The 26,332-nt window shown below is 53.3% G+C and overlaps 7 protein-coding genes across 7 annotated transcripts; 4 read left to right on the top strand and 3 right to left on the bottom strand.

Annotated features, from left to right (window-relative positions):
* Positions 1-461: 461 nt before the first annotated feature.
* On the bottom strand, positions 462-4,266 carry MFIFM68171_09479 (uncharacterized protein; the record flags this gene model as incomplete). The annotated part of the gene is made up of 9 exons (XM_071064898.1): positions 462-696; positions 778-969; positions 1,034-1,134; positions 1,206-1,566; positions 1,625-2,603; positions 2,659-3,343; positions 3,419-3,742; positions 3,829-4,111; positions 4,190-4,266. 9 exons carry the CDS (start codon positions 4,264-4,266, stop codon positions 462-464), a joined length of 3,237 nt encoding a protein of 1,078 aa, XP_070920999.1.
* Positions 4,267-4,960: 694 nt separating this feature from the next.
* Positions 4,961-7,331, bottom strand: MFIFM68171_09478 (uncharacterized protein; the record flags this gene model as incomplete). The annotated part of the gene is made up of 10 exons (XM_071064897.1): positions 4,961-5,058; positions 5,128-5,208; positions 5,270-5,520; positions 5,576-5,691; positions 5,754-5,951; positions 6,006-6,102; positions 6,156-6,258; positions 6,309-6,730; positions 6,795-7,213; positions 7,281-7,331. 10 exons carry the CDS (start codon positions 7,329-7,331, stop codon positions 4,961-4,963), a joined length of 1,836 nt encoding a protein of 611 aa, XP_070920998.1.
* A 6,057-nt stretch (positions 7,332-13,388) lies between these two features.
* Positions 13,389-13,990, bottom strand: ibp1 (Cdc25 phosphatase Ibp1; the record flags this gene model as incomplete). Its single annotated transcript, XM_071064896.1, has 2 exons — positions 13,389-13,786; positions 13,864-13,990. The coding sequence occupies 2 exons, from the start codon at positions 13,988-13,990 to the stop codon at positions 13,389-13,391; spliced, it is 525 nt and encodes a 174-aa protein (XP_070920997.1).
* A 2,727-nt stretch (positions 13,991-16,717) lies between these two features.
* On the top strand, positions 16,718-17,861 carry POM33 (Transmembrane nucleoporin; the record flags this gene model as incomplete). The annotated part of the gene is made up of 4 exons (XM_071064895.1): positions 16,718-16,787; positions 16,874-16,889; positions 17,026-17,249; positions 17,308-17,861. The coding sequence occupies 4 exons, from the start codon at positions 16,718-16,720 to the stop codon at positions 17,859-17,861; spliced, it is 864 nt and encodes a 287-aa protein (XP_070920996.1).
* Positions 17,862-18,666: 805 nt separating this feature from the next.
* On the top strand, positions 18,667-20,734 carry TEP1 (Telomerase protein component 1; the record flags this gene model as incomplete). Its single annotated transcript, XM_071064894.1, has 2 exons — positions 18,667-18,764; positions 18,850-20,734. The coding sequence occupies 2 exons, from the start codon at positions 18,667-18,669 to the stop codon at positions 20,732-20,734; spliced, it is 1,983 nt and encodes a 660-aa protein (XP_070920995.1).
* A 925-nt stretch (positions 20,735-21,659) lies between these two features.
* Positions 21,660-23,448, top strand: PRS4 (ribose phosphate diphosphokinase subunit prs4; the record flags this gene model as incomplete). Its single annotated transcript, XM_071064893.1, has 14 exons — positions 21,660-21,739; positions 21,854-22,033; positions 22,090-22,113; positions 22,200-22,239; positions 22,299-22,359; positions 22,416-22,454; positions 22,516-22,636; positions 22,690-22,774; positions 22,827-22,869; positions 22,925-22,945; positions 23,006-23,175; positions 23,230-23,274; positions 23,329-23,350; positions 23,408-23,448. The coding sequence occupies 14 exons, from the start codon at positions 21,660-21,662 to the stop codon at positions 23,446-23,448; spliced, it is 972 nt and encodes a 323-aa protein (XP_070920994.1).
* A 2,050-nt stretch (positions 23,449-25,498) lies between these two features.
* Positions 25,499-25,876, top strand: MFIFM68171_09473 (uncharacterized protein; the record flags this gene model as incomplete). Its single annotated transcript, XM_071064892.1, has 1 exon — positions 25,499-25,876. The coding sequence occupies one exon, from the start codon at positions 25,499-25,501 to the stop codon at positions 25,874-25,876; it is 378 nt and encodes a 125-aa protein (XP_070920993.1).
* Positions 25,877-26,332: the final 456 nt, after the last annotated feature.

The raw sequence follows: 26,332 nt of genomic DNA, 5'->3' as shown, positions 1-26,332 counted from the left end.
TTTGTGCTCCCGGCGTAGAACACATCTTCGAATGGGTGGGCAGTTTACCCGGGTAAAAGGGGAGTTCACCTCTGGGTTGCACGTATATAGCTTCCCCGCTTTCTGGTTGATCACCACAAAAGTTCGGTACTGGGTTGCGCCGACAGACCATAGATGAGACACGAAGGGTCCCAAAGGGCCCATCGGCTAGAGAGGGCGGCCCCTCGCAAGCCATCCCATGAGTCAGTGGTGGCTGTAATCTGGACCTCCCATTGGTACTTGGCTGAACATGAAAGTACTGTACAACAGTGGCACAAATTGGAACTTCCGCGGTGATTGGGGATTTGCAGACCATTTGCGAAGAAACGGTATTCCAGAGGTGGACACACCCCCACCCCCCGTTTCCTTGTTAACACGGGTTCCGTCAGAGTTGTACTTAAATCATGTTGCCACCCGCCAGAGCCACCATAAAAACTTACGAGCTAGCGTGACCAGAACATCACCAGCGTATCAAAGTCGCGCTCACCCCCCGGCAGAACGTTTGGCCCAAGAATGTCCCGCCTGATCTGCTCAGCATCGTTGATCAACCGGCTTCCCTCCTCCATCTTCCCCATATCTTGAAGGACGCAGCCCAGTTTGTACTTTGTCCGCGCCCTCTCGTTGCGGTACCATGTGGGTCGGGCTTCATAGACAGCAAGAGCCCGGTTCAGTAGTTCTCTGTCAGGGTACGCATGCGGGCATGCCCCAGTCAGCACCATATGCTTGCCTAATACGATTGGTACCTCTGGGAGCACTCACACGGCTTGGGCGTATTCCTTGCGGGCGTGGTGATGCCACCCTACCTTGTGGCACAGGTCTGCAGTTCTGTGATGTTTGTCGCCGAGGCTGAGCCGGTAGATCTTGAGCGCCTCTGAGTGCGTCTTGAACGCATTATCCACCTCGCCCCGCGCAATCTGCAAGTTCCCTAGTGGGTACATGATGTACCCGGTTCTGCCCGCGTGAGTGCTACCCTTTTATGTCCGCGTGGGGGCGGGGGTGTCCCGATTTCGCTTACCTGAACCCCGTGTCGGGAACGCTGTTGATGATAGGGTCTATGACTTCCTGGGCTTTGTCTAGCTTGCCCTGCCAGATCAAGCAAAAGGCCAAGTTGCCGCCCTATGCCCACCATGAGTAAGGTACTGTACCGGGACGTTATGAAGTGCACGAGGCAAAACCACTGCACTTACGTATATTCGCTTGTCTGCGTTCAGGCCCTCGAATGCGTCGAAGCATTTGCGGTACCACCGTTCCGCATCCTCATACTGGCCCATGCCATGAGTTCCGTTGCCCATGCCACCAACTCCAAAGCAGTAGCGGATATCAGGTAGCTCCACCATACCACGCTTGACAGCTCGGTCTATGAATTGGTGCTGGAGCTTAAAGTTCTCTAGTGCCGAGTTTGGTTGGTTTGTTTCGGTTGCCACGGAAGCTCTGGCCCCATATATGTCTGCCAAAATTAACTCGCAGTCGTCATGGCCGAGGCAGTAGTGCTCGGCGGCCCGTAGGAGGGGTTCCGAATGCTCAAAGGTACCTCTCTCGTAGTTATGCCTGTCACGTGTAAGTTCTGTATCCGAAGTCAGACTGAGTAGATGACCATTAAAAGTACCATGAGGCGTTGTACAGCAGCTCGGCAAACTCCCTCGACCCAGCCAACGACGTCTGGTCTTCTTGCTGCGAGCTTTCGTAAAACCTACACAGAGACAAAACGTGCGGTAACAAGCGTCCCTGTGAGGGCCACAAATCGGGACGGTGCCTGTTCTTCCGCGGTGCAACTGGCCACATGTGATGCAGAAGACTTGACGCCATGTGGAAAGCTTGCTGTCGTTGTTCCGGCGTCATTCGGTACTGGCAAGCCGCTTGTACTAGCCTGTGCATAGAGAGTGTCTTCGCCATATGATTCTGGTCCAAAAGCGAGCTGCGTAAGAGCATCGCCTTCTGCTTGGCTAGCTTCCTAGGGCTGTCTATGATGTACCAACCGCTCTCTCCAGCTTTAGATGCCTTTGTGGCGCCACTGACTAGCATGTCCAGCTCAATCATGTCGGGATTGAGAAAGGAAAGTACGTTAAGGAGCTTCTGGGAGTCCTCGGACAGGGTGTCGAAGTTCATAGACCATACATTTAGAAGCGTGTGGCGGTAAGGTTCTTCGATGGGGTTGCGGAAGAGGCCTTCGCCTTCCCCAGAGGTGACGAGGTCGCGGTAATCGTAGACTGAGAGGAATTCGGTGAGGAGACAGAAGTCGTTGACGATCAAGTTGGCTGCCTGGTAGATCCCGAGAGGCAGGCACCCCAGACGATGCACAATTTGTCGGGCCGCTTGAAGCTGCTCTTGGTGGTTATGCCCGTGCTCACCATCGCTAAAGGTGTTTGTTTCGGGCACCTTGAGGCTTCCTATACTAGTGAGTTTCAGAAGCAAGTCGACGGCTTCGTCTTCCTGTAAAGGGGGGAGAGCCTGGCAACCGAATCTGACCGCCAGCGTTTTGGCCCTGCTAGTAATCAGGATTGCACCTCTGTTGCAATGGGGCCAGAACTTTGGGAGTGTGTCATCTGGGTTGTCGGCATTGTCGAATACTAAAAGCCATGGTACATCTACAGACGGGTTGTCAGATGAGGCGGCAGCTGGCTGACCACACATAGGACTTGCCTGTCTCCTCGAACCACTTCTTCAGCTGCTCGCAGCTGTAAAGACGGTCCGATTCTTCTGGGTCTACGAGGCCAAGGTCGACAGCAAAGCGAGCAAAGTCGCCAAGCAGATTCGCTGGTTCATCGGCATGAGCAAAGAGTACTGCTTGGAAGGAAGACATGTACTCCATAGCGAACCGTATGGCGACCTGAGTCTTGCCGACGCCGCCAAGCCCGCACAGCGCAAAGACAGCTTGGGCGCTGGGCTTGTTGCCTGGCTTGTCCGGCCGCAGGGTGCTGTAGATACGGATTATAATATCCGATCTGCCGACGAAGTTGAGATTCTCCTTGTGGGGGAGAATGCTCCGGCAGGGGAGACGGAGTTGGCGGGTTTGAGTCTCCGTCGGGCGGCCCAGCTCGTCGGAACCGTTGGAACTCGTTGGGGTTGCGAATCCCGACCCTTCAACGGTCGACGATAGATTCCATTCACTGGCCGTCTCAGTCTGTTCTACATCGATATCTTTCGCCGCTTCCTCCGAGACCTGAAGCTGCTTGCAAGTGGCCAACATTCCGTTCAAGACGGTAAGAATTTGCTGAAAGAGTGGATGACCGCGGGTCGGAAAAGAGGAGATTTGCAGATGATCCATGTCGACTTGGAAGAACCGTTCCTTGTCTATGTTGAGCCGTGCAAGCGGCTCCTCGCAAACCTGTTTAAGGGTAACTCGTCAGGGCCTGGATTTTGCGGTGATACAAACTTGCAAAATTGAATGTGAGATACTAACAATCGATGACTCGGCCAGGCGGAGCCTGTGGGTTTTGTACGTCGTCTTGCGACCCTCGCAATAGCTCCAAATGGGGAAGTGGATGTCGAGCTGCCTGAACTTGTCAAGGGTGTCCTTCAAGATGTTCCACTTATCGCACCCCTTCAGAGATGTGCTGACTTCGTGCCGAACGAGAGGGATGCGCATCTCAAGCGCTGCGCACCTGATGCAGGCGGTTTCGAAGGCAGCTGGTGTGTGGTTGTGGATACAGCCGAAGAAGAGGACACCGATAGTGCTCTTAAAGATAGAACTAAATTCAACGTTCTGCTTGGCGGATAAGAGCGCCTTTTGGATGGGTTCCATGTCAATAGCTGTCCACGGGCTAGCCTCTGGAGGACAGACGGCGAGGAAGCCAGAGATGCGGGACTTACTTGCTTGAGCACCATCCCACCAAAGCTGTGACAGATGAACACGAGCGGACGGCTCATCTCCTTCGGGTGCGATCGCCGGTGGATGAGTTCATACAGCAGCGTCGTCCCCTCGCGAAGAATTTGTAGCCAGGAGACGTCAGTGGGCGACTTTGCAAAGTCATAGCGGAAGAGGAGGACTCGAGCAGTCGGAAACTGATGGGAAAACACGTCTCGGATCCACGATGTCTCATCTCGAGGCTGGTACGATGGCAGCAGCTGCGGCAGGCTCGGGATCGATACGATGCTGTGCGGGGACTGCCATTAGTGCTGCTCGTCACTGAACGGTGGTAGCAAACCACGTCCGCAATTGAAGCGAACTCACTCGACCGTTGGGTTTTGCACGCCGCTGCAGATGACTCTGAGGCTACTCGAGGGAACGACCGGTTCCGCGGCCGCCATTTGCAAGCAAGTGCCCGGTGGGGCGGCTCGACGCTGAGAAGTTTGAAATTATTTATGCAAACACAGGTCCGATGAGGATGGTGCAGTGGTCGTGGCAAGGTCAAAGGAGGACGGTGCCGCTCTCGGGAATGTCAAAACGAACGGGCGCAGACCACGCATGTCCCATCACCACGTGATTCCGCAGCCCAATGTGTTGGGCAGCATGCAATTCTTAATACCGACCAGTAACTCGTATCTCAGCCTCGGCATGTATCTCGTGCATCTGGTATTGGGGCCATCGGCGCCACCGACAGAGGTTCAAGTTCTTCTCTATCCGGCCAAAGACGGGGATTGTGTTACAATACACGAGAATCCCGGGTGACACCAATATTGCCATGACAGTCTGAGCAGTGAGCCCTGCAAAGAGAAAGGGGGGACCCTACTGTATTGTAGAGCAAGGCACTAGGATGCCCAAGGATCTTTGTACGGAGAAATTAATTAAAGAAGCAAACTCTGGGACGAAAGCGACAAACCCCCGCGGGGGACACGAAACACGCGAGTCTTTCCAGATACGGCGATGCACGGCACCGGAAAGCCACTCCCTAAGCTTGACTGTATCCTACGTCCGTCGTCCACCTTGATCAGGAATGCTGCGTACTAGTCGGAGTGACCATTTGTTTTTGCCCCACCCGTAGTCGGGCTTTATGCCTCGTATTCAAGGCTGAAATGCATATCTCCCTGTCGCAACCTCAGTGGGAAACCTTGTATTCTCTAGTGCCTGCCTCGCAAGCTCAATGAGCATGAGATCGCTCCCTGCAAAGTGTCAGCCGAGCTCATCACCATCTGTTCCCGTGTCAGCTACTGTGATCATACGCAACTTACCATGTGCACCGGCGATGGAGGACGCGACAGGGAAGCTCTCCTTCCTCCCGGAAACACGAGAGTTGTACTCCTCCTGGCCGACTAGTGCGCTGGTTTAGTTAAATGTCCTCTGAACAAAGCTGCGGTGGCCGCTGGGACGTACTTGGCACCACAAGCTGGGGCATCCTCATGAAAGATGCAAGACTGAGGGCGTCAACACCATATCTCGGCTTTGGCAGAATGTAGGCGTCGCGATAGTCGGCTTGTTCTGGCCCGACAGGCAGTATTAGTATGGCAGTAGAACCAGAAGTCCTGTCCGCCCGGAGTACTTCTTTGGCGAACCAGGCCTGGAGCACCTTAAGCTCCTTGTACGATGTTTCTACTTCCGATCTGGTTACTTCGGCGCCACGGTCCCTGAATCGAATTAGCCATGTCCGCGCACAGTCCGTGGGTTTCAGGTACGGCATACCACCTCCATTGCATGCTAGGTGACACGTAGACTTTGGTTCCGAATTTCTTAAAATGATTCTCCCGAAATGCATCGTACTCGTGGTATATGCCATGGTAGAATAAATTGTACCCGGTCTTGGTAAGTATCTATGCTTTAGCGGTGCTCAATAGGATGGATATGTGAATAGACTAGATACCTTGACGGTGTAATCCTCGAAGGACTTGCCATTGGCTTCCACGGGTGGATTCTTCTTCCAAATTTCAGCAAGACTAAAACTCGTCTTCTCAACGCCGAGGAACTCTTCGAGGAGACCAATAAAGCGGTCTATCAGATGCTGTTGGGCGCTATCGCCTTGTGGAAAGAAGTCCGTGGGATAGAGAATTCTACGAGGAAACTAACTGGCGTCAGCAAGGCAATGTTAGGGAACAGCCTACGGCGTTCTACACACTGTCTTGAATCCTTTGATCGTGGAGCCGAGCGCGGCTTTGGCGAAGATCTGAAGATCTCTCAGGCTCCTACTAAAGGCGCCTGCCGTATCAAAAACGCTTCCGAAAAAGTTAGTGATTTGTGATTTCTTGGCCCAACATGTAAAACTCACGGGGAGCAGGGATATAAGCCAGTCTTTGGGCCCCAGGCATCTGTCGAATACCTGATTCCGTAGACACCACACCTCGCAGCAGGCTCTCTCACGCTCCCATTGGCTGACAAACCTGTTAGCGCAGCGCACTCGTAGACGTGCCCGAACACGTACTGTCAGTCCCGATGCAGATATCCATCCAAGGGTACGCAGCGGTGGCGGCGGCCGACCCGGTCGAGCTCGCACCGGGCTCGAGATGGGCATCACCGCGGGGGTTGAAGGGGCACTGGAAGTCGAACCAGTCACACGGCTTCTCTCCGCTCGCAAATGCGGTCATCTTGGTCTTCCCGACGACGACGGCGCCGAGGTCAATAAGTGTCTTGATAAACGCGGCCGTTTCCTCGTCTTCATCGTAGGTCGCAAGAAAGGACCGATTGCCCACCGAGCTCTTGGTGCCGGCGAGCTTGAAATTGTCCTTAACGCCAACCCGAACACCAGCCAGTGGCTGAGCCGCCGAGGGCCGGGTGTATAGCCGGCTGGGGACGGCGACGGACATGCCGGTACCATTCGGGCCGATGGAATCCAGGTTCTTGAAGCTAGTTTCGAGTCAACACCCGCTCTATTGGTTTTTCGCTCGCTTGCTTCGGCCGTTTAACCCACCGGTAGGGCCACTGGGTTGGGAGGACAGTGGTTTCGAAGCACGAGAACACGTCGGTATAGATCTTCCATGCCTGAAACACCCGATCTCCACTGAGAAAGTACGGTCCGCTGGGAATGTTGGCGTCGGAGACAGCAGTGTCGACGCTATAAACGTAATTGAGATGCCAATGCTTTCCGTCCAGCACTATTTCGTCTGCCAACTCTGTGCGTAAGAGCATCATCTGGTCGGCCATCGGGAAGTCATCTGCGACGAGGAGGATGTCGGATACGAAGGCTTCATCGAAAACGTCATCCTCCTTGTAAAACCGTTGAATCTGCTTAAGGATTTCTGCGGGTTCGATGCTGCTATCCGAGGCTGATACCAGGAAGGCGGGTTGGGGTGAATAGCCAGGTGAGGTGCTAGGCCTAGTAGTGACCTGCTGCGAACGAAACGACAAGTCAACGGTGAGCGCCAAACATGAAGTGTGAAGCAGGGGTAAAACGAACCATGCCCGAGTCGACAAGCGCGTATCGATGTTCTCCCAGCGCCACAATCATGGTAGCGCGTCCAACCGTGCCAAGTCGGTGAGGTGGCGAAAGGAATTGTCCAAGGTACGACAGGTAGGCCGGGCACTAAAGCGGAGGAGGAGAAAGATGGGAGGAGGGCCAGCGCTGGCACTCTCCTAGTCCACCATGCACCAAGTGTCTTGAAGGAGTGTGGCACAAGGGAGGGAAACTGCGAGGCAAGGTTTATTGCCTGACCGCTGGTAATACACCTACACGTACACCGGGATCCTAAATGCTAGTGCAGCCAGGGGCCCACTGTTTACACAGACGATACTATTTCTAGTGGATGCTAACAGCGGCCCCCTTGCCGCGCTAGCATTTAGGATCCGGCGGAGGTGCTCCACTTGCGCCGCCGGCGCTCCCTGAAACCAATGAAACGGAGCGCCTGGACATCGGCAGCACAACCGTAACGCAACTGCACAACTCAACCCCCCACCCCGTGGAACTCTTTCTAATCCTGACATCACAAAATTAATTGGCCCACCCGGTTTTCGTCTGATATGGCTTTAAACGGCAGCCCCCATCCGCCATGTATAGGGCTACCTTATCTCGTTCCAAGCGCAACATCACTGAGTTAGCTAGAGGTGCATTCAGCTCTTGATAAGGGCGCTGTATATACCATTACGTACAGAATCATTGTAGTATTATTAATGCGTTCCAGAGTCATCCGATAGATGGTACCGTAGAGTGTAATTCTGTTGCACTATAAGGCCCGTTAACGTTATTTTGGAGAAATCCTTATACTGAAGGCCAAAGTGTAATACGGATTATTATTACCGGTAGTTCTAAGATAGCTCACCGTCCCAAAGCAGCTTGCTTGTCACAACCGCCACCACTCGTGGTCACAAGGTGATGCGAGCTATACACTGTTAGAAGGTGAAGACCTCCTTTTTACCTAGCACTGGGCAAGGTGAGAAGCGGAAGGTTGGGATGGAACTACTTAACCTGTGAGAGCGGAAGACTCTTGCAACAGAGAATACGGTCGGCAAGTACAGTACAGTGGTAGGCAGGTAGATTGATAGAGTAGAGGTTCAAGGTTCAAATCTCAGTGCAAAGCGTTTTTTCAAAGTAAGTGCAATTGATCATGTGTTTTTTATTGTGTGTATGTACGTATCTGCGTCACTATTTTATCTGTCTCTTCTCAACCCAGGATTTGGGGACGAGAGCAAACTCTCTCTTATCCTTATTTCCTTGCATTGAACTACTGGGATCCAGATCCACGGATATAGGTCCCGGCGTATAGATCTCAGTAATCCGGGCTCTCGGATCACACTTGATTACATCGGATCACAGTGATCCGGATCCGCAGTTTCAGACCTAAGTTCCAGGTACCGGGATACGAAACTGTTGAGTTGGGGAAAACAGTCCCCAGAGGGCAGGGTCCCTCTGATCAGAGGGACACAGTTGCTAGGATGGTGCCCCGGGGGCTGGAACTTGCCGTGGGCCCATTTTCTTTCGCACCATAAGTAGGGCCGTCCTGGCCGTTGCTCCTTAGACAGGACAATCAATTCAGTACCTTTCTTCTCACTTGTTGCAAGCTCAATTGACGAGCTTTCTTTGCGTGCAAAGTGATCTCCCTCTGATCAGAGGGAGCTCTATATGCACATGTTGTTTTTACCTTGTTTAGGCTGCAGGGACCCGATTTGTGGTGGTGTCGCCTGGCCTGTCTTGTCTATCTTGTCTGTCTGGCATTTGGCTGTCTTTGCCCTCCCCCTTGTTTTTGGTGGGTATGTGGGTGTAGATGTGTGTTTCTGCACCATTTCAATATTAACAGTTCTACTTACTTTGTCCAAAGTGTATAGAGTGGTAAATACTCTCTTTATTTGACTAGTTGACCCCGGTCTAGGATCCACACTTTCTATCCGTCTTCTGATAGATCCATTGGTTAAATTATGACATACTTCCTTTTCTAATAAGAGATTCTGAATCTCTCTACTCCCTACTATAGTTATAGAGAGCATTGAGAAATAGTAAAGTACGTTATTATATAATATACAATACTACTGAAGCTTAAACTTAACGTGTTTTATAAGCGAGCGGTACACTTTCTTGGCAAAACACGACCTTCCAACTTCTCCTACTAATTCTACTACCATTTCGCAATAGATTCCTCCTCAGTCGAATCCAGGATTATTTTAGCCCTCAAGGCTATATAAGATGATCCAAAACTTAGTCTTCGAAAGGCAGCTGCGATCTATAACGTACTACCAATGACCCTGTCTATCCGATGCGACGGTCGGCCTGCACGACGCGATACTCCAGCTAATTTACGAAAACTTACGGATCTAGAGGAGTATACGATTATTCAGTATATAACTGAGCTGTGTACACGCGTATTCCCTCCTCGGCTTCGTTTTATAGAAGATATGGCCAACTAACTGCTATGCGAACGTGACGCGCCCTCTGTCGGCAAGCTCTGGGCTCACAACTTTGTCAAACGCTAACCAGAACTCCGGACGCGTTTTACGCGTAGATACGACTACCAGAGAGCTAAATACGAAGATCCGAAGATTATGTCGGATGCACAGCACTTCTGAACGTTCGGAGTTAAATTTAGGATGGAAATTCAGGATGGAAAATTGAGGATGTCTTGTTTTCTTCCTTGTCTAACGGAGGTGAACTTCCTTCTTATTCCCAATTTCCTGGACCACGGAGACCCGGGTTGACGGGTCTCCGAGAGATCGGATCACACTTATCCGAGTCGCACTAATCCGGATCACACTGATCCGGGTTCGTGTTTTGCAGATCCAGGATCCAGCTTCCTGACCCTTTTGACAGATTATTCGCGAGTGGTTTTGTCACGGGACCGGCTGAGGGCGCAGCCCCGGGTACGTGATATAAGCAAGTGGTACGCAGCGTTCAATCACGGAGTGATTGAACTGACGGATCTTTTAGTTCATTGGCAGAGTGGTTTACTACGCGCCCTCTTACACCACCTCACAGAAAGACCTTATCAAAGGCCGGATATCCAACTACCAAGGCAGTTCTCCGACATCTATACTAGCTGCTGTAGACCAATTAGCCAAAGGTACGATAACTGTGATGCACGAAGTGGCCCTTTTACATACAGAGGTCTCGGCACTACGAAAGGCCAATGAGAAGCTTAGTAAGCGACGGAGAGCTAAAAAAACACGTATACGGCTTAGAGGGTCTCTTACCGTACAAGAAGCACAGGATCTACTGGATCAAAAGGCTGTAGGTAAGCAGGTAATCCATGAAAGACTACAAAATGGTGGTAGTGCAGGGGGGTCTAGTACGAAGATTCGGTGCTGTAGTCTGTACGGCAAGCCTAGCCATAATGCACGTACATGTCAGGAGGCTGGAGAATCGTCTGATTCATCTATTTCTGGTTCAGTTATTGTTATTTCCTAGTGGTTATGTTGTAATTTAGGATAGTTGTGGGTAGATGGTGGAAAGTGTACCGCTCGCTTATAAGACACGTTAGCTAAGACTAGAAATTCGAATTTACCAAGACCTTAGCTTTATAATATAGAGCTAGAGCTCCTGGAATCTCAAGTTATTAAGGAGAGTTTTAGATTCGTATATAGATTTAAACCGTTTAATAGAATATAACCTGGCTTGATAGCTTGTGTTACGTGGTAAAAAATAAGATAAAATTTGCGCTGTCTAAGAAAGCTCTGGGCAGAGCGTGCGGGAGCACCGAAATATATGACAGGAATGGGTCAGTGCCTAGGGAAGGTTCTAGAATCCTGGGATCACATGACCCCTGGGATCCTGGTCGTCTGGCCCATCTGGGCTCCCACCACGTAACAGCTTGAACTAGTGTTAGGGGGTTTCCGTCATGGTCCCGTAACTGGTGACCTCAAGGGCGTCAGCCTTGACGCTGAGGTAGGCACTTCATGAACACTGGCATGATCTATGACAAAGTAAGATATGATGATGGTTGATTAAAATGAAGGTTCTCTGAGGACAAATCTGAGGGGTCTTTATAGACGTATGCGATGACCCTGGGCCGTCATCCCTGACGGGATGTGGGCCTAGACACTGCTGAGCAGTGCTGGCCTCCGCCACGTAACAACTAGAAGCTAAAGAAGCTAAAGAAGAGGAGAAATAGTAGACAAATCTGAAGTCAAAGACTAGAAGCTTTTAGGGTTTTATATAAGATCTTCCTTTCTTTTGCAACTAAATTAGTATCTATTACTATTATGTTCTATTACTTGTTGATATACGTTTTTCAGTCGACCTATATGGTACAGTTTTCCTATATATTTAGCAGTAGAAGGTCTGATATATCCTATCTTAAATAAAGTAGTATAAGAAGCATAATAATAATATATCGATAACTAGATTACTTTAGATTAATAATAATATTAATAGTTTACGTTTTCTACAGCTGATTTTGATGTAAACGTTTGTGAAATGAGTTGCTATAAGCAGCTTAACTACTAAATACTTTACTGAGGGGGATGTCTGTTGTGGTGGGCTGCTTATTCAATTGAGTGGTTTACAGGTAATGAACGACCCTAGACGATCACTGCGGGGTTGGATTTGAAGCGAAGATATCCTCACCGTTGCCGCAGTAGACGGCACCGGCTGCTTCTGCGTCATGTGACTGGATTATCCACGCGGTTAATGCCCGGCGTTAAATACATGAAAGGGAACTCTCCATCGTCGACAGGTAGCATTGATAACAAGCCGCAAACCTGACAGGCAAGGTTGGTAGTTGATACCTGACTTGAGCCGCTGTTTATGGTAACTTACTACAATCCCCTCTGCCTACAGGGTCCGGACAATCCTGGACGGGTGCCTAGTAAGGTAATTTCCCCCTTGTAGAGGGGATTTGCTATGTCTCGGATACTCTAGCCTCGGTCCGAATATTCGCTTTCTGTTTCTAATGAAACATCGAATTCCGTGGATGCTTCTGAATTGTCGGTATTATGTATTACCCGTAGAACCAATGACGTCTGCCGTCTCCTCTGAACCAACGGTTCCGTGGCCTGATTTGGATTTGAATTTAATTATCCTGTTTATATTATAGTCTTCCGTTCGTCTTTATGTCGCTTGCCGGGGTGCTCACGCGATATATCCATGGAATCGGTAGAAATAGCAGCAAATGATCCTACTATCGTTGTCGAGGTTAGGGCCTTGACACCACTGCAAGCGCTTAACTCAGCGGGAATACGTGGGCCGTGTCATCAGAATCCAGGTTGCGCAGCGACAAATAGTCGAGGCCCCAGCCGGGTCAAGGAGCAGGTACTTTGCGGTTCGATCTTGTGGCTGACGCTGATGGCTGGATCCGACAACACTAGGTAGGCTTGTCGTGGGCATCGCCTTGATTCCTCTCTCCCACCACCCGTGGACAGTATTCGCCGAACTACTCTCTGAATGAAGCGTCAAGACAACAAAATCCTTACGTGATGAAAACGTCGTAGAAGTCCTTATCATGTGTGATGCAAAGTCGAAACCCTTCCTTTGCTGGCACCACGAGAGGCCATACCGAATAGTGGATGCCATAAAAGCCGGGGGTTGTGATGTCGGGGATTGCAAGGTTTATAAACCCTGCTGTGCGGCTGGCAGAACACACGGGGGACCAAGGGATGCCGCTGGAATGTTTATATTGACCGAGACCGGCGCTTCCCCGGTTGTGGATCAAAACCAACATTTGGCAAAGAGCGGGCGGTGAGAGACGCGAAAGTTTAGGCTTAGAATGGTCGAAAGGACACTGGTAGTGGTGCGTCTTGCCCTTTATAAGGTAATGCGAGAGCCGGAAAAACCGTCACGGCCGTTCAGAGTTTGTGTTTACCCTGAGCGAAAGTATGAGACGTCCGAGTCATCAGCCTACTAGTAACTGCACGGCCGAATTAATTAGACCGGCCGTCATCATTGCAATTGCTGGTTTCTATCGTTCTCAGTGCAAGACATTTAATGATACGTGATAGTCACCTGGTACGTGGTAGGTAGATGCATAGCGTAATGCAAAGTCCATGGCATCGGTGACTAGGTAACTGAGAAAACGGCGAATCGAGTCCGTGTGATGCTACCGGCGTGCACTCGGACTTCATTGGAGATCTCGATCTTCTCGCTCTCTTAGTATCCATCCTGCCATAGTTCCTTTCGATAACCCTCCGTCAGCCGCTCATCAGCCCCATACACCTCCTGCCACCCCACAAACCCACGGTCCAGCACGTAGACCTTCTGCTCCGTCACTGCCGGCGCCTGTGCATTTCCTGTCCCTGCGGTAGTGTGATCTTCTCCGATCTCACCCGATACCTTGCTGCTCTGCTCGCCCGCTTTTTGCGAGGCAAGGATGCGCTCCCTTTCCCGGATATATCTGAGCGCCGCACCCGGACCGCGCTGCTGCGACAGCGTGCAATGGAACACGACCGTTTCCTTGTCCTGCAGCTGCCGAACTAGGGTCGGGAGCATAGCGTCGAGGGTACGCGATGGCACGTTTTGCGAGCCCTTGATGTGCCCGCCGATGTAATCTGCAGGGACGCGGTTAGTGGTTGAGGAGATTTGGGGATTTGGAGAATCGGAGATAGAGGGCAAGTAAAATCAGTACCATCGTCCCGCACATCGATAATGGCAACGGAGGCGGGGTCGCCCGCTGCAGCTGCTTCTTGGGTTGCGAGGATCAGCTTCGAGAGCTTGGCCGCCGACACTCGCTCCAGGGTGCCGATTGTTGCCATCTTAGTGAAGGGCCCCTAGAAATCCGTTCGTTGTCCGTTCGTGATCCGTTCGTTGTCCGTTCGTGATCCGTTCGTTGTCCGTTCGTGATCCGTTCGTTGTCCGTGGAGCGTGTAGAAATGGCCTGACCAGCCGGTTATCTTTCCTTTACTGGAATCCTGTATGTATTTGATGCGCGAGCGATTATGTTGCTCAAGGGCTCAGTTGGCGACATAAAGGGTCCGTATTTCGCAATTGATGGCCAGGCAGCACCGAGTGATGCCCTTGGTGGGGGCGGGGTTATGGGGGATCGGCCGCAACTGGCAACAGCTGCGAATTTCGGGACTCTGGATGGATGATCTGCTGCACAACATCTCCCGGCGTTTCAACATTGAACTGTTCAGTTGGTCATCCTTGCCTTGGCGCTACCACAGCCAACTGCATCCCATTACTTACCAAATCCTTGCTAGCTCTCAGTGAAATCGAAACCACTTCAGTAAGCTCCTTGGTTCGGACGTGGGGCAGGTTGGCCGTCTGCATACGTGCTGGTGCCACGACCGAGTCAATACAAGCATCGCCAGATCCGCCACCGCAAGGCGGAGTGGACGGCAGCGCAATTGCTATTCTGATGGCTTTTTGTGGTAGGCATCCGTGGGTCTCTGGCTGTGACATCAGGCCATACCGAGGATAGTGAAACCTGCCGCTGCTGTCAGGTCGTCTCCAGATATCTACCCATGAGTAGAGCCCATGCATCCGAAGGCGAGTCGAGCTCGCCGGGTTAAGTGGCACCAGCGAAATCCGTTGTGCACGCTAAAACTCGGTGAATTCGACAGAACACGATCAACCGTGAGCCAGTGCCTTGGCTGTTTCTAACGGTCCCTTATGACCCCCCACCGCGGGAGGCGAATGGGACGGTGGCCACTTGACCGTGCACGTTCGTCAACGTTTTATGTTTTTGAATGGCCACTCCGTACGCCAAAGACGTCGAAATACAAAGGATCCCCCGGTGGACGCTGTCGGCTGAACCGATCTCCCGGTTTCCTTGCTGGCCGTTACTTGTGATGGAGGAAGCTGTTCCTTCCGCTTTTCCCCTATGGCACCCGAATCCAGGTACAGACGCATATCACGATAATGGATCTTGCGATATCGCCGGTAGTCGCCGCCGTCGCGATGGCGACTGCCGTGGTCGGCTCATTCTTGTTGTCTCTCTTAAGCTTTTGCTTATTCGAACGCCGCCGTAAGGCGAAGCGACGGAAACAAGAGGAAGAGATGGAAGCCAGCGCTGCTCTTGATCGGGCAATCGTGAGCTACATCGTCAACGGGCTCCCCAGTACGCAGAGGTCGTCGACGCAGGAAGCGAGGCGACAACTTGGATACGCGGTGGCGGATGCCTTGCGGATGAATATGGACAGTGTGACACGCAACGGTCCCGCGTGTTTCCACCAATATCTATCCTCTCCATGTTCACCGTTACCATCACCACCACCATCACCACCACCATCACCACCACCATCACCACCACCATCACCACCACCATCACCACCACCATTGCCACCGCCAACACCGCCGTCGCCAGCCAGGCCACCAGAAGCGTTTAGTCCAAGACCGGTATCGCCTCCTGCAGGCATATCAAAGGCGTTTCATCGAAGAACAGCATCCTCACATTTTATAGACAGCGCCGAGCAAGCTTCCGGTGACATCCTCGCGAGGCCTATTGAACGAGCCGGCAGCGCGCTTTCTTCAAGAGGGTCTGGATTTACCCGGCGACGAGGAGGGACGACATCGGCTGGCCCCTGATGAATGGACACTGGCTATGAAGGACGGGGCAGTACACACGCCAGGTATCTCCACCTTGGGAATGCACGAACGTGAATGAGGGCTCTGCGACACACCTCGGGTCGGTGTTGTTGCACTAAGCATAAGTTTCTGGACCGCAACTAGATTCGCGTATACCCCCAATCGCTATCAATCATCACCGGGATTCTTACCTGCAAGGACCGATAAGACGGAGTACGAAACAAAATACGACGCAGTCGCTGAATTATGCCAATAAAATGTAGTTATTTGGTGATTGGCGGCGGCCACAGCTGCGGGGAGCTTTGACAAGTGCATCTTGAACCTTTGCGACAGCCGCTATCAAAATCCAATCGGCGCTGGTGGAAAGGTCGTTTGCAAGCTGCTCTCTGCTAGCCAATGAAAATGAGCCTCCTGTCCGGAGAATGGTTTGCTGGCTGCTCCCGTCCGGACTTCCATCTGAAAAGATAGTATCAGGGTGGGGTCGCACTTGAAGAGCGGGACGGTGCCCCGAGGGAGCTGAGCGGATGACGACAAAGTGGTGACAAGCACACCTGATTTTATCGAGGTCTACAGTTTTAGTTCTTTGTCCCCGGCGCCTTTCCCATAATAAGATTCTTCCATTTCTACATCCGTATACAAGTATTCATTTCCAGACCTACGCAGGCCAACTGCTTTCCCGCCGAGTTATTGACCGCCAAACGAGCGACGTCACGACCCCTGCATCCGCCGCGGCGCCTGTGTTTTGGCAGTGACGCACCGGCCATCGACAAATTCCCGACGTAATCTGTCGTGCAAGGGCACCACCTTTTTTTCCATCTCCACCAGCCATCTTAAGCCAGCTTTCCGGATTCCCTCACGAAACGAGCGCTCAACCACCGCTTCATCAACGCACACAACCGCACCGTTTCTGAGCATCAGCATCGCGATTGTCTAGCCCTCTCATCCGCGCGACAATGGCACCACCGCCGTCGGCCGACTTGCCTCTGGCCACGAGGCTGCAGCTTCTGGCGTCCACTTTACAATGTACGTGTGCATTCCCTCGACCAACTATCCGCCCAAAACCGCAACGCCTAGGAGGGTTGCACAGCTGACATTGGCTACGCTTACAGTCGCCTGGTTCGTCGGGTACGTTACCTCTCGCTCTCGCCGCACGCTCTGGAGACAGCCCCGCGTCTGAAGCCGTATCGAGACAGGCCGCTGCCTGGATACCGCGGCGTTCGCCTCTCCGACACTCGCTGCTGACTTTTCTTCTCTCGCGCAGGCATTTTCTCCTTCTCCTCTCCGTTTTCCGGTATTTCCTCTCCTGGATACGGATGAACTATTACGGGGGCTGGGCCCAGTTCTGTTATCGCTTCGCCTTCATTGCAGCCGCCGGTACATATGGCATTGTGGTCTACAAGACATGGCGGGCCCGGCAAAAGACGGGCACAAAGCAACCGGGCGGTCTTCTGGGCTATCTCTCCGATGAGAACATTCAGTATCTCGGTAAGTGCCCGGAAACTCCTGGATCGCGCTGCGCCATTGGATCCTGCTGACCTCTCAGTGATGGCTCTTGTGTGGCTGTTTATGCCCCAGTGGCCTCTCGCCTTGCTCCCCTACGGCATCTATTCGGTCTTCCACGTCGCGACGTACGTCCGCGCCAACGTGATCCCGACGATCATCCCGCCGCAGAAGCTGAGCCCTGCCGCCGGAGCGTCGCCGAACGCAAAGCCGCAATACGCTCAGCACCCGGCTGCTGAAGCCCTCGCTGCTTTCGTCAAGCAGTACTATGATGCTTCCATGTCGATGGTCTCGGGCCTCGAGATCCTTCTCTGGATCCGCCTGCTCCTGGGCGCCATCTTCTTCCAGCGCCGGTCCTGGATTCTACTCGCTCTCTACACTGCATTCCTGCGCGCCCGCTTCGCCCAAAGCAGCCACACGCAGAATTCCTTCGCTCAGCTCGAGGCGCGCATCGACAACCTTATCGGTGCCCAGGGCACCCCACCCGTGGCTCGCCAGGTCTGGGACGGAGTGAAGGGCACCGCGAGACAGTTCCACACCGCAACCGATGTCAACAGGTATGTCAACGGCGCGGCAGCTCCCAAGAAGACGTCTTAGACGGTTGCACCCGGACCCTACCGAGCGATACGGCAATAATGCTTTCCGTGTCAATGACACGGCCTTAAGCATAAAGTCCAACATGGCGACGGCAGGTTCGTGCATGCGGAGATCTCCAACGAACGGGTCGATAATACTAGGCTACTCTGAAGCGGTCCGGACAAGGGGTAGGACGGCAGCGGCAAGAGAAATGACAAGGCGAGGTACTGTAGGATGGCGCATGGCAGTCTCGATGGGCAGGGGCTTGGAATTGGGATTGCAACTTCCACGTCTCAAGAACGGAATCTTTTCTTCTCCTTGCCGCAATCCCCATACCAAGGAGTTACTGGAGATTTGGCTGGGGTTTCCCTAGTGTTGATCTTTGTTTTTGTATTTCAACCTCTAACTTATAGTGTTTGGCCTGGCTGCTATGTACAATTCACCAGTGACCATTCTTACCCGGTTGTCCACTATTGATTCCCCTGACAAAGTGGCTCAAGGCTGTGCGTAGAAAGCATCGAGAATGTCGGCGCATAGCAATCCTCCGGACTGGGAAGCGGCTGCAGGAGGACGAACCCCCAAAAGAGCAGGCTGCCAAGACTATTCTCGAGGACCCCACTTCCCTATGACGTCGCAATCGGGGACAGAAGCAAGCAGCCTCCCGTTGTGCCCAAGGTAACCAGAGTGTCGGGTTTCATGTAGGCCTTTGCCTTGGACGTCCTGAGAAACGGACCAATTCGCTTTCCCAACCGCAGGAAGTCGTAAACTCTTTGTTCCAATCCTATCATCGCAAAAGTTACATGCCGTCCCAACCAACCGCAGCGAAATGACCTCGATCCTGCGGCAGATCGTTGCCGGGCCCCGCGTGAAACATCAGGAGACCGGCCTCGACCTGTGCTACGTCACCTCCAATATTATCGCAACGTCTGTACGCCCCTTTCTCGTTCCATCCATTGTCCCCCACTCATGTTTGGGAAAACGGCCTGACACGCCCAAAAAAATAAACCAGATCCGGCCCCTCCCAGGCGTACCCCCAGCGCGCCTACCGCAACCCGCTCGACCGCCTCGTCGCCTACCTCGACGCCAAGCACGGCGCCGGCTGGGCAATATGGGAGTTCCGCGCCGAGGGCACGGGATACCCCGACGAGGCCGTCTACAACCGGATCCGCCACTACCCCTGGCCCGACCATCACCCGCCGCCGTTCCGGCTGGTACCTGTGATCTTGGGCGGGATGAGGAATTGGTTGCAGGGGGGAGGGGAAGGGGGAGGGGAAGGGGAAGGGGAAGGGGAAGGGGAAGGGAAAGCGAATGCGGAGGCGGAGGCGGCGGTGGGGGCGGCGGATCCTGGTGAGGGTGGTATACCGGGAGGCAGTGACGGCAATGGCAAAGACAAGAAGGGAGGACACAAGCGCAGCGAGAGGGTCGTGGTGGTGCACTGCAAGGCGGGCAAGGGCCGGTCCGGCACCATGGCCTGCAGCTACCTGATCGCTGAGTGCGGCTGGACGGCCGAGGACGCGCTGGCGCGGTTTACCGAGCGGAGGATGAGGCCGAACTTCGGCGCTGGGGTCTCGATACCCAGCCAGCTGAGGTGGGTGAGCTACGTAGTTCGGTGGACGAAGGGCGGGAAGCGGTACGTGGATAGGGCGGTCGAGGTCGTGGAGGTGCATGTGTGGGGCTTGAGGCACGGGGTCAAGGTTGCCGTGGAGGGGTTCGTGGAGGAGGGGAAGAAGATCAAGGTGTTTCATACGTTCAAGTCGGAGGAAAGGATAGTGGTGGAAGGGGATGCGCCGGGCGGGGCAGGCGTGGTGGACATGGTGCAGGATATGGCGGGGTATGGGGTACGAGCGAGGGTGGATGATAAAGGGGAGGTTGTGGAGGAGGCGGACTACGGGGCGATTACGGGAGCGGTGGACAGTAAGGATCTCGCGAGCGGTAACGAGGAGGACGTTCCGTCGACGAGTTCATCAAAGCGGCTAAAGGGGTCGAGGACTGCGGGGTTGATGCGAAAGTTGTCGAGTCGGAATAGGGGGTCCTCGCACAGTCCGAGCAAGTTGGGCAAGGACGGGAAAAGGACCAAGACAATCGCCATGCCGGAAGCTTCCCAGACGCCCTCCCTACCAGGCAAAGACGAATCCCGATCTCAGTCCACGACCAGCCTGCAGAATGGGTTTTCCTTTGCAGACCGCTCCGAGCCAGGCGGACAGGCCGTCGTCTTCAAACCAGCTAGTCCAATCCGCATCCCGAACAGCGATGTCAACATCTCATTTGAGAGGAGGAACCGTGGGCCTGCCAACATCGGCCTGACCATGGTGACTGCTGTCGCACACGTCTGGTTCAATGCTTTTTTTGAAGGCAATGGCCCGGAGCAAGACGGAAAGCCGGACGAAAGCGGCGTGTTCGAGATGGAATGGGACAAGATGGATGGGATCAAAGGGTCTAGCCAGAAGGGCACCCGGGCGTTTGACAGGATGTCTGTGGTCTGGCGGGTTGCCGGTGCGGGCTCCGCGGCAACCGACGAGGAAGAAACCGCCGTCTCGGGGGTGGCCATCAACGAGCCTGGTGAGAACAGCCCGGTGCCGCAGATGCAACCGGCCGACTGGAAGGGGGCGGACGTTGAAGACCCAACAGCCGAAAAGCACCTTGGGCTGAGGGTGGAAGATCCTGAGAGTCAGTGTGTCAGCAAGGCGAGCAGCGTGAAGAGTCTAGTGATCGACCAAGACCGCACTACAGCTCGAAAAGAAGAGGACGACGTGGACGACGACGAAGCCTCGTTGGAAGGAGTCAAGGTTAGCGGGCCTACTGGGGAAGAGATACTGGATGAGGACCCGGGGAAGCAAGGGTCCGGGAGCGATGCAAAGGCGGACACGGCCGCGAAAGGGGCCTCGCAAGGATAGGGATCATTGAATGATGAGGCGACCAAGGCTGCCGCGTTACCTCACCCACCCAACTTAAGAAGTCGGGCAACACCAGACACAACAGGGAGACGGGCAGTCAGATCAGAGCGAGATATCATGATGTAACAACATCTTACATGCCGGCTATATGCCGAGACGCCTTGTTCGAGGGCCGCGCAGGTAGTGCTTAACAGATGCTGCATTGAACCCGCTGTGGGTTTCCAGCGTACAGTACCGCATGCCCTAGCTCTCCCGACTGCCGAGGACATACACATTGCAATGTCATGCCAGGCCGGGGGAGACAACGGGAGTAACCTAACCAATGACGCAAGAACGTGCGTTGGCTGAGTGTTTACAGCGGTCGACAAAGACGAGGCCTGCAGTACACGTACCAGCGTGTGGGTGGGCCTCACTAGAAGAAGGGCAGCCAAGCGGATCTACACTAAGCACAGCATTATTATGTACTACACTGGGAACTTGATCCGATGACGAGCCAAAAATTCTTTACCGGCGAGGCCCGCAGGGTGCTACCTCAGGGCTCACGTGCGGTGGGCCTATCGATAACACAGGTTTCGACTCGGCTAGTGGGTACAATGGCAAGGTACCTTGGCCTGGACCATCTCCACCCGCTTTTCTTTCAACTTTTTCTGCCGCCATGGGGTCCTCGCATGCTTCCGATAGCCGCAATCGCGCTTCCGAGCAGTGGCTTTCTTTCCCAGCGTCCTCGCCGTTCCAAAAACCCTTCTCCTGACCGTACCCGCGGTGCATTCGTATCTCGAGCCTTCGACCTCCAGTACGCGCCGCGCCCATGTCTCAGCCCCGCAATTAGGTTCCCCGCTAACAGCTGCAGGGAGAGACAAGAACCGCCTCGCTGATTTCACTGGTCTCGCCGTCCCGCGGGGCCGAACGATTTTCCTCTTTCACCATGTCCGCCGAAATGGCAAACGAGATCAAGCTGATCAGTGGCCGCAGCCACCCCGAGCTCAGCGACAAGATTGCGAAGCGGTATGTGGAAGCACGGTCGAGCCGAGCACATTCGAGCAAAGCACCCCCGGAGCCCGAAGCTTCGGCGGCATTCTCGACAGCGCAACTTGTTCGCTGACACATGGCTCTTCGCAGGTTGGGCATCCAAGTGGCAAGGACGATTTCCCTCAACTACTCGAATCAAGAGACCTCCTTCACCGTCGGCGAGTCGGTCCGCGACGAGGATGTCTTCATTGTCCAGTCGACGGCCACTGGGGATGTGAACGAGGGGTTGATGGAGCTCTTGATCATGATATCAGCATGCAGAACTGCGAGGTGGGAAGACACGCACGACGTACCGAGTCTTTCGGCTGCTGACATTGGCTCTGCAGTGCTAGGAGGATAACAGCGGTCATGTAAGGGACCCCGAGCTTCAGCCGCATCGCGTTCTACCCTGCTGCCCGGGCTACCCGCGCCTGGGAATTGGTGCTGACAATCACAGTCCTAATTTCCCTTATGCTCGCCAGGACAAGAAAGACAAGGTAGGGCGGCATACTTGACATTTTAGGAGGACAACCGTCATACTAATCTGTTCACTCAGTCGCGAGCTCCCATCAGTGCGAGACTGGTCGCCAACATGCTTCAAACAGCCGGCGCGAACCGTATGCTATCACCCACCCCTCCGCTAACCCGCCGATGCTAAGTTTCGCCACTGTAGATATTGTGACTGTCGACCTCCACGCCTCGCAGATTCAGGGTATGGTCTCCAGCGGCGCCAGCGTCCAGCTTGGATCACGAAGCTAACGACGGCTCTACAGGCTTCTTCAGTGTCCCCGTGGACAACTTGTACGCGGAGCCTTCTTTCCTGCGCTACATCAGGGAAAACTTCAACCCAGAAGATTGTGTGATTGTATCTCCTGATGCCGGTGGCGCAAAACGGTTAGTATTCCTAGCTGCCACGCGGCAAGGACTTTTAGCTGACAACGCTAAAGCGCCACATCCATTGCCGACCATCTCAATACGGCATTCGCTCTTATCCACAAGGAGCGCCCTAGGCCGAACGTTGTCGGTCGCATGGTGGGGATTGAAAGCCTGAAACTAATGGAACTCTAACTGATAAATTCCGTAGGTTCTCGTCGGTAACGTCGAGGACAAGGTGGCTATCCTTGTCGGCAAGTCTCCTTGAAACTCACTGAACGAAGATAAATTTCGCTAACGAATTGCTAGACGACATGGCGGACACCTGTGGTAAGTAGTGGACCAGACCAGCATAGCAGTTAGAACGGAGACTGAACCTCACGTTACCAGGCACCTTGGTGAAAGCAGCGGCAGTGCTCAAGGAGAACGGCGCAAAATCAGTTCTTGCACTGGTCACGCACGGAATCCTGTCCGGTAACGCCATCGAGACCCTGAACAGCAGTGTTCTATCCGCTCTTGTTGTCACAAACACCGTCCCCTTAGGGAACAAGGTCGAGCGAGTAAGCCTATTCCGTTCTGGCCGCTGGGGTAAACGGTTGCCTAACGCAGTACAGTGTCCCAAACTTCGTGTCATTGACATCAGCCCGACAATTGCAGAGGTACGTGTGGGAAACGGCTCCTTTCTTCATACACGAGCTAATTCTTTGATTCAGGCCATTCGCCGTACACACAACGGTAATAATTATTCAATGTTTAACTTCCTTGTTGTGTGCCAATACTGATCCAAAGCAGGCGAATCGGTCTCGTATCTCTTCCACCACGCCCCCGTATAGAGAGCATATCAGCCATGGGACGACCCTTAGCCTTGGAAGGCTACGTATACAAACCGGGCTGAGAGAGCAAGTGGGGCTGGAAAACGGGTTTTCCTGCAACGGAGATTGCGACACACATAAACATGCGAGCCTAATGCAGCTACACATTAGATCTCTATATGTCAGGTACGGTAGGAGCCGAGCGATATGAAATGCAAAACTCCCTAATAGTCTTCGAGACATTGAGTTGTGAGAGTGAGTGCTTAAATCCTCACCGACAAGCTACAGCCTTCCTGCCGAGTCTCTGGCTCTCTTATCTAGCCAAATCCATGCCATTATTCACCATTGGCAGCACTGGTAGTAAGGTCAAAACAATGATAAATGGATGGCTCCCGAGGATGACCGCCTAAGGAGATTGTATTGCTCCAGAGGCTCTTGATGCCAAGAGAGGCTGGTTGAAGGCGTATTAGGGATGAGACACGGTGTGACTATTTAGGGTTTGGAGGAACCGTGATTAGAAAGCCAAAATACCCAAGTATCATCTTCTATCTTCTGGGTGCCTATTACCACTTCTCCATACTGAAGACCGACGCCATATTCATCGGAAGTTGCGCCGGAGAGTGGCCCCTGACTAGTGCCTAACCTACCACCAGAACTCTCATTTCAACCCTCTCTCAGCCTACCGTTCACATAACCCTAGCGCGTTTTAGCCCTGCAACATGTGCTGTGTACAATCGCCCTGGTTTTTTTTTTTCGTTAGCCCCGACCTGAAGATCAGCAGTATCTCAACCTTAAAGGACCAGTTTTTTTACCGCAACGAATGAGTGTTTAAGTCTACTTTATCCTTCTTGGTACCAATGTAATTTTTATTTCCGTGCATTGAGGTATTCGATTCAGCCGTTGAACTGCAATTATCTGCTTTCGGACCGGGCCCTTCGTACAAAGTTTCGAGCTGACAAACATACAACCGGCTACCAAGCCCTGTTGGAGGACCTTTCAGGACGCTATGGGGTGCGATACAAGGTCCGGCTCGGAGAAAGCGTTTTTAGGTATGGACGGCATACCGCAGATCCCGCAAAAGGCCATCCGGTACCGCGAGTCCCTGGAAACATAGGTATCTAGCGCCATCGACCGGCGCTCTCGCCATACGTGCCAGCTACCCAGAATGCGGCCTCGTTAGCAAGTAAAGGGTCAAGAACATATACCCGGCCGACGGATGCAATGTCTCATTCGAGTGTCCCTTTCACGCCTGATTCTCGGCTCCTTCTAAGAGGATGCTCCATACAACTGGATCGAGATCTGTGAGAGTGACTACGCCGGATTCTGGCAGGAGTAGCTCCTTTGGCGATTCCTCTCCAAGCCCGCTATCATTGTCTACACTCCCCGGATATCAGACTGACCGGGGAACAAGGTATCCAATTCCTTGTACTTGCAGAAGACTGCCTACGATTACTTGGTTAGGGAAAACTAGGAGTACCTGCTCAGCTGAGGTACTCCGACGCGGGGGGAAGGATATCGGTCTGCTTTGGCGGGAGATCGAGTTGTGAGTGGACTAACCATACAGACTCTTTCACGGCTACAGCCTGCACTACCTCCATCTCCTATTTGAGCAGGAAGAGATGCTTCTCGGGACGATCCACACCCAGGCATGTGAGCCCGAACAGAGTAATGCAGGAACCTAAAGCATTGCCCTGGAATTGGTCAATAGGAATTCAAATGGGTTGGGTTGTTGATGGCTGTCCGTCATGGCGAAGGTGGGATGTCTTTAGGTGGCCCGCACTCTCGTGTACAGTACAACTGCTCGGGGCCACAACAATCTCCACTAGCCACGACAGCACCCGTCCACGACTAAACAAAGTCAACTAACCGCCTGAGACTAGACTTTGCTGTGGATTGATAGGCTTCACGGCCTCCAGAACGAAAAGCAAAAAACAATTAAGCCTTTTTAAAATGTGCAGCTGGGTGACGAAAAGCACAAACTAAAGTGTAACATAGAGGAAAGTAAAACTTTTATGAATAAACGCGTCGCGTCTTGTTCCGTTTTGGTTCCACAACTGAGCAGGTTGCCAAGATGCCTCACGCCAACCACTTGACCACCGATGTGATCTTACCAATGCAGGATTCTTATATGAGCCAGATCGTCAATGGCACAAAGAACTACGAGTTTCGGAAGTATTGTCTGAAACCAAGCTTTAGGCGCATTTGGTTCTACCGTGCTGCGCCGCACTCGGCCCTCACCCACGTCTGCGAGATTCTCCCCGCGCGGACGCGAAAGCAAGGTGACGCTCCTCTAGAAGAAAATGGGCTCGGGAACGCCCGGTTCAACAACAGGCACAAGGACTGGGATGGCTACGACTTCGCCTACAAGATCGTTTCGGTGTACGAGCTGCGAAAGCCCATCTCCCTCGCCGCCATGAGATCGGAATACGGATTCAAGGCGGCCCCGTGAGGCTTGGTATACCTGCCTAGGGCAATGGCGAAGCGGGTAGCGTGGCGCCAGCAGAAGCTGATTATTGGGAAGGAGGGGCCACGGGACGGAGAAGACGAGGATCTTGCAGCGTCTTGAACCCCGCCTGCCTCCTACCGCCTACCGCCTGCCTCTTACCGCCTACACGCCTCATCCTCAAGTCGAAGCCGTCGACAGCCTCTCGGAGGTTTCACTTCACTCGGGCCTCTCACGACTCGCCACGGTGGACGAGTCCGCAGGCGGCGCGAGGAAACCGCTGTCCGCCGCTGGTGTACGACGTGGCCGCGGAAGTAGTGCACGCCGCGAACATACAGTACAGGCGCTTTACTCGGATGTGAAGGCATGGAATCCGCTCCCTGTGGAGGGGGGATCGGTCGCTCGAGATCCGTGCAGGCTGTCAAGGGCCTGTTTAGGTCGTCTACAGGGAGTGAGGATTCG

Source organism: Madurella fahalii, assembly GCF_045866475.1.
Source record: "Madurella fahalii IFM 68171 DNA, scaffold_5, whole genome shotgun sequence".
NCBI lineage: Eukaryota > Fungi > Ascomycota > Sordariomycetes > Sordariales > Madurella > Madurella fahalii.
This window is presented reverse-complemented; position numbering and strand designations above follow the sequence as displayed.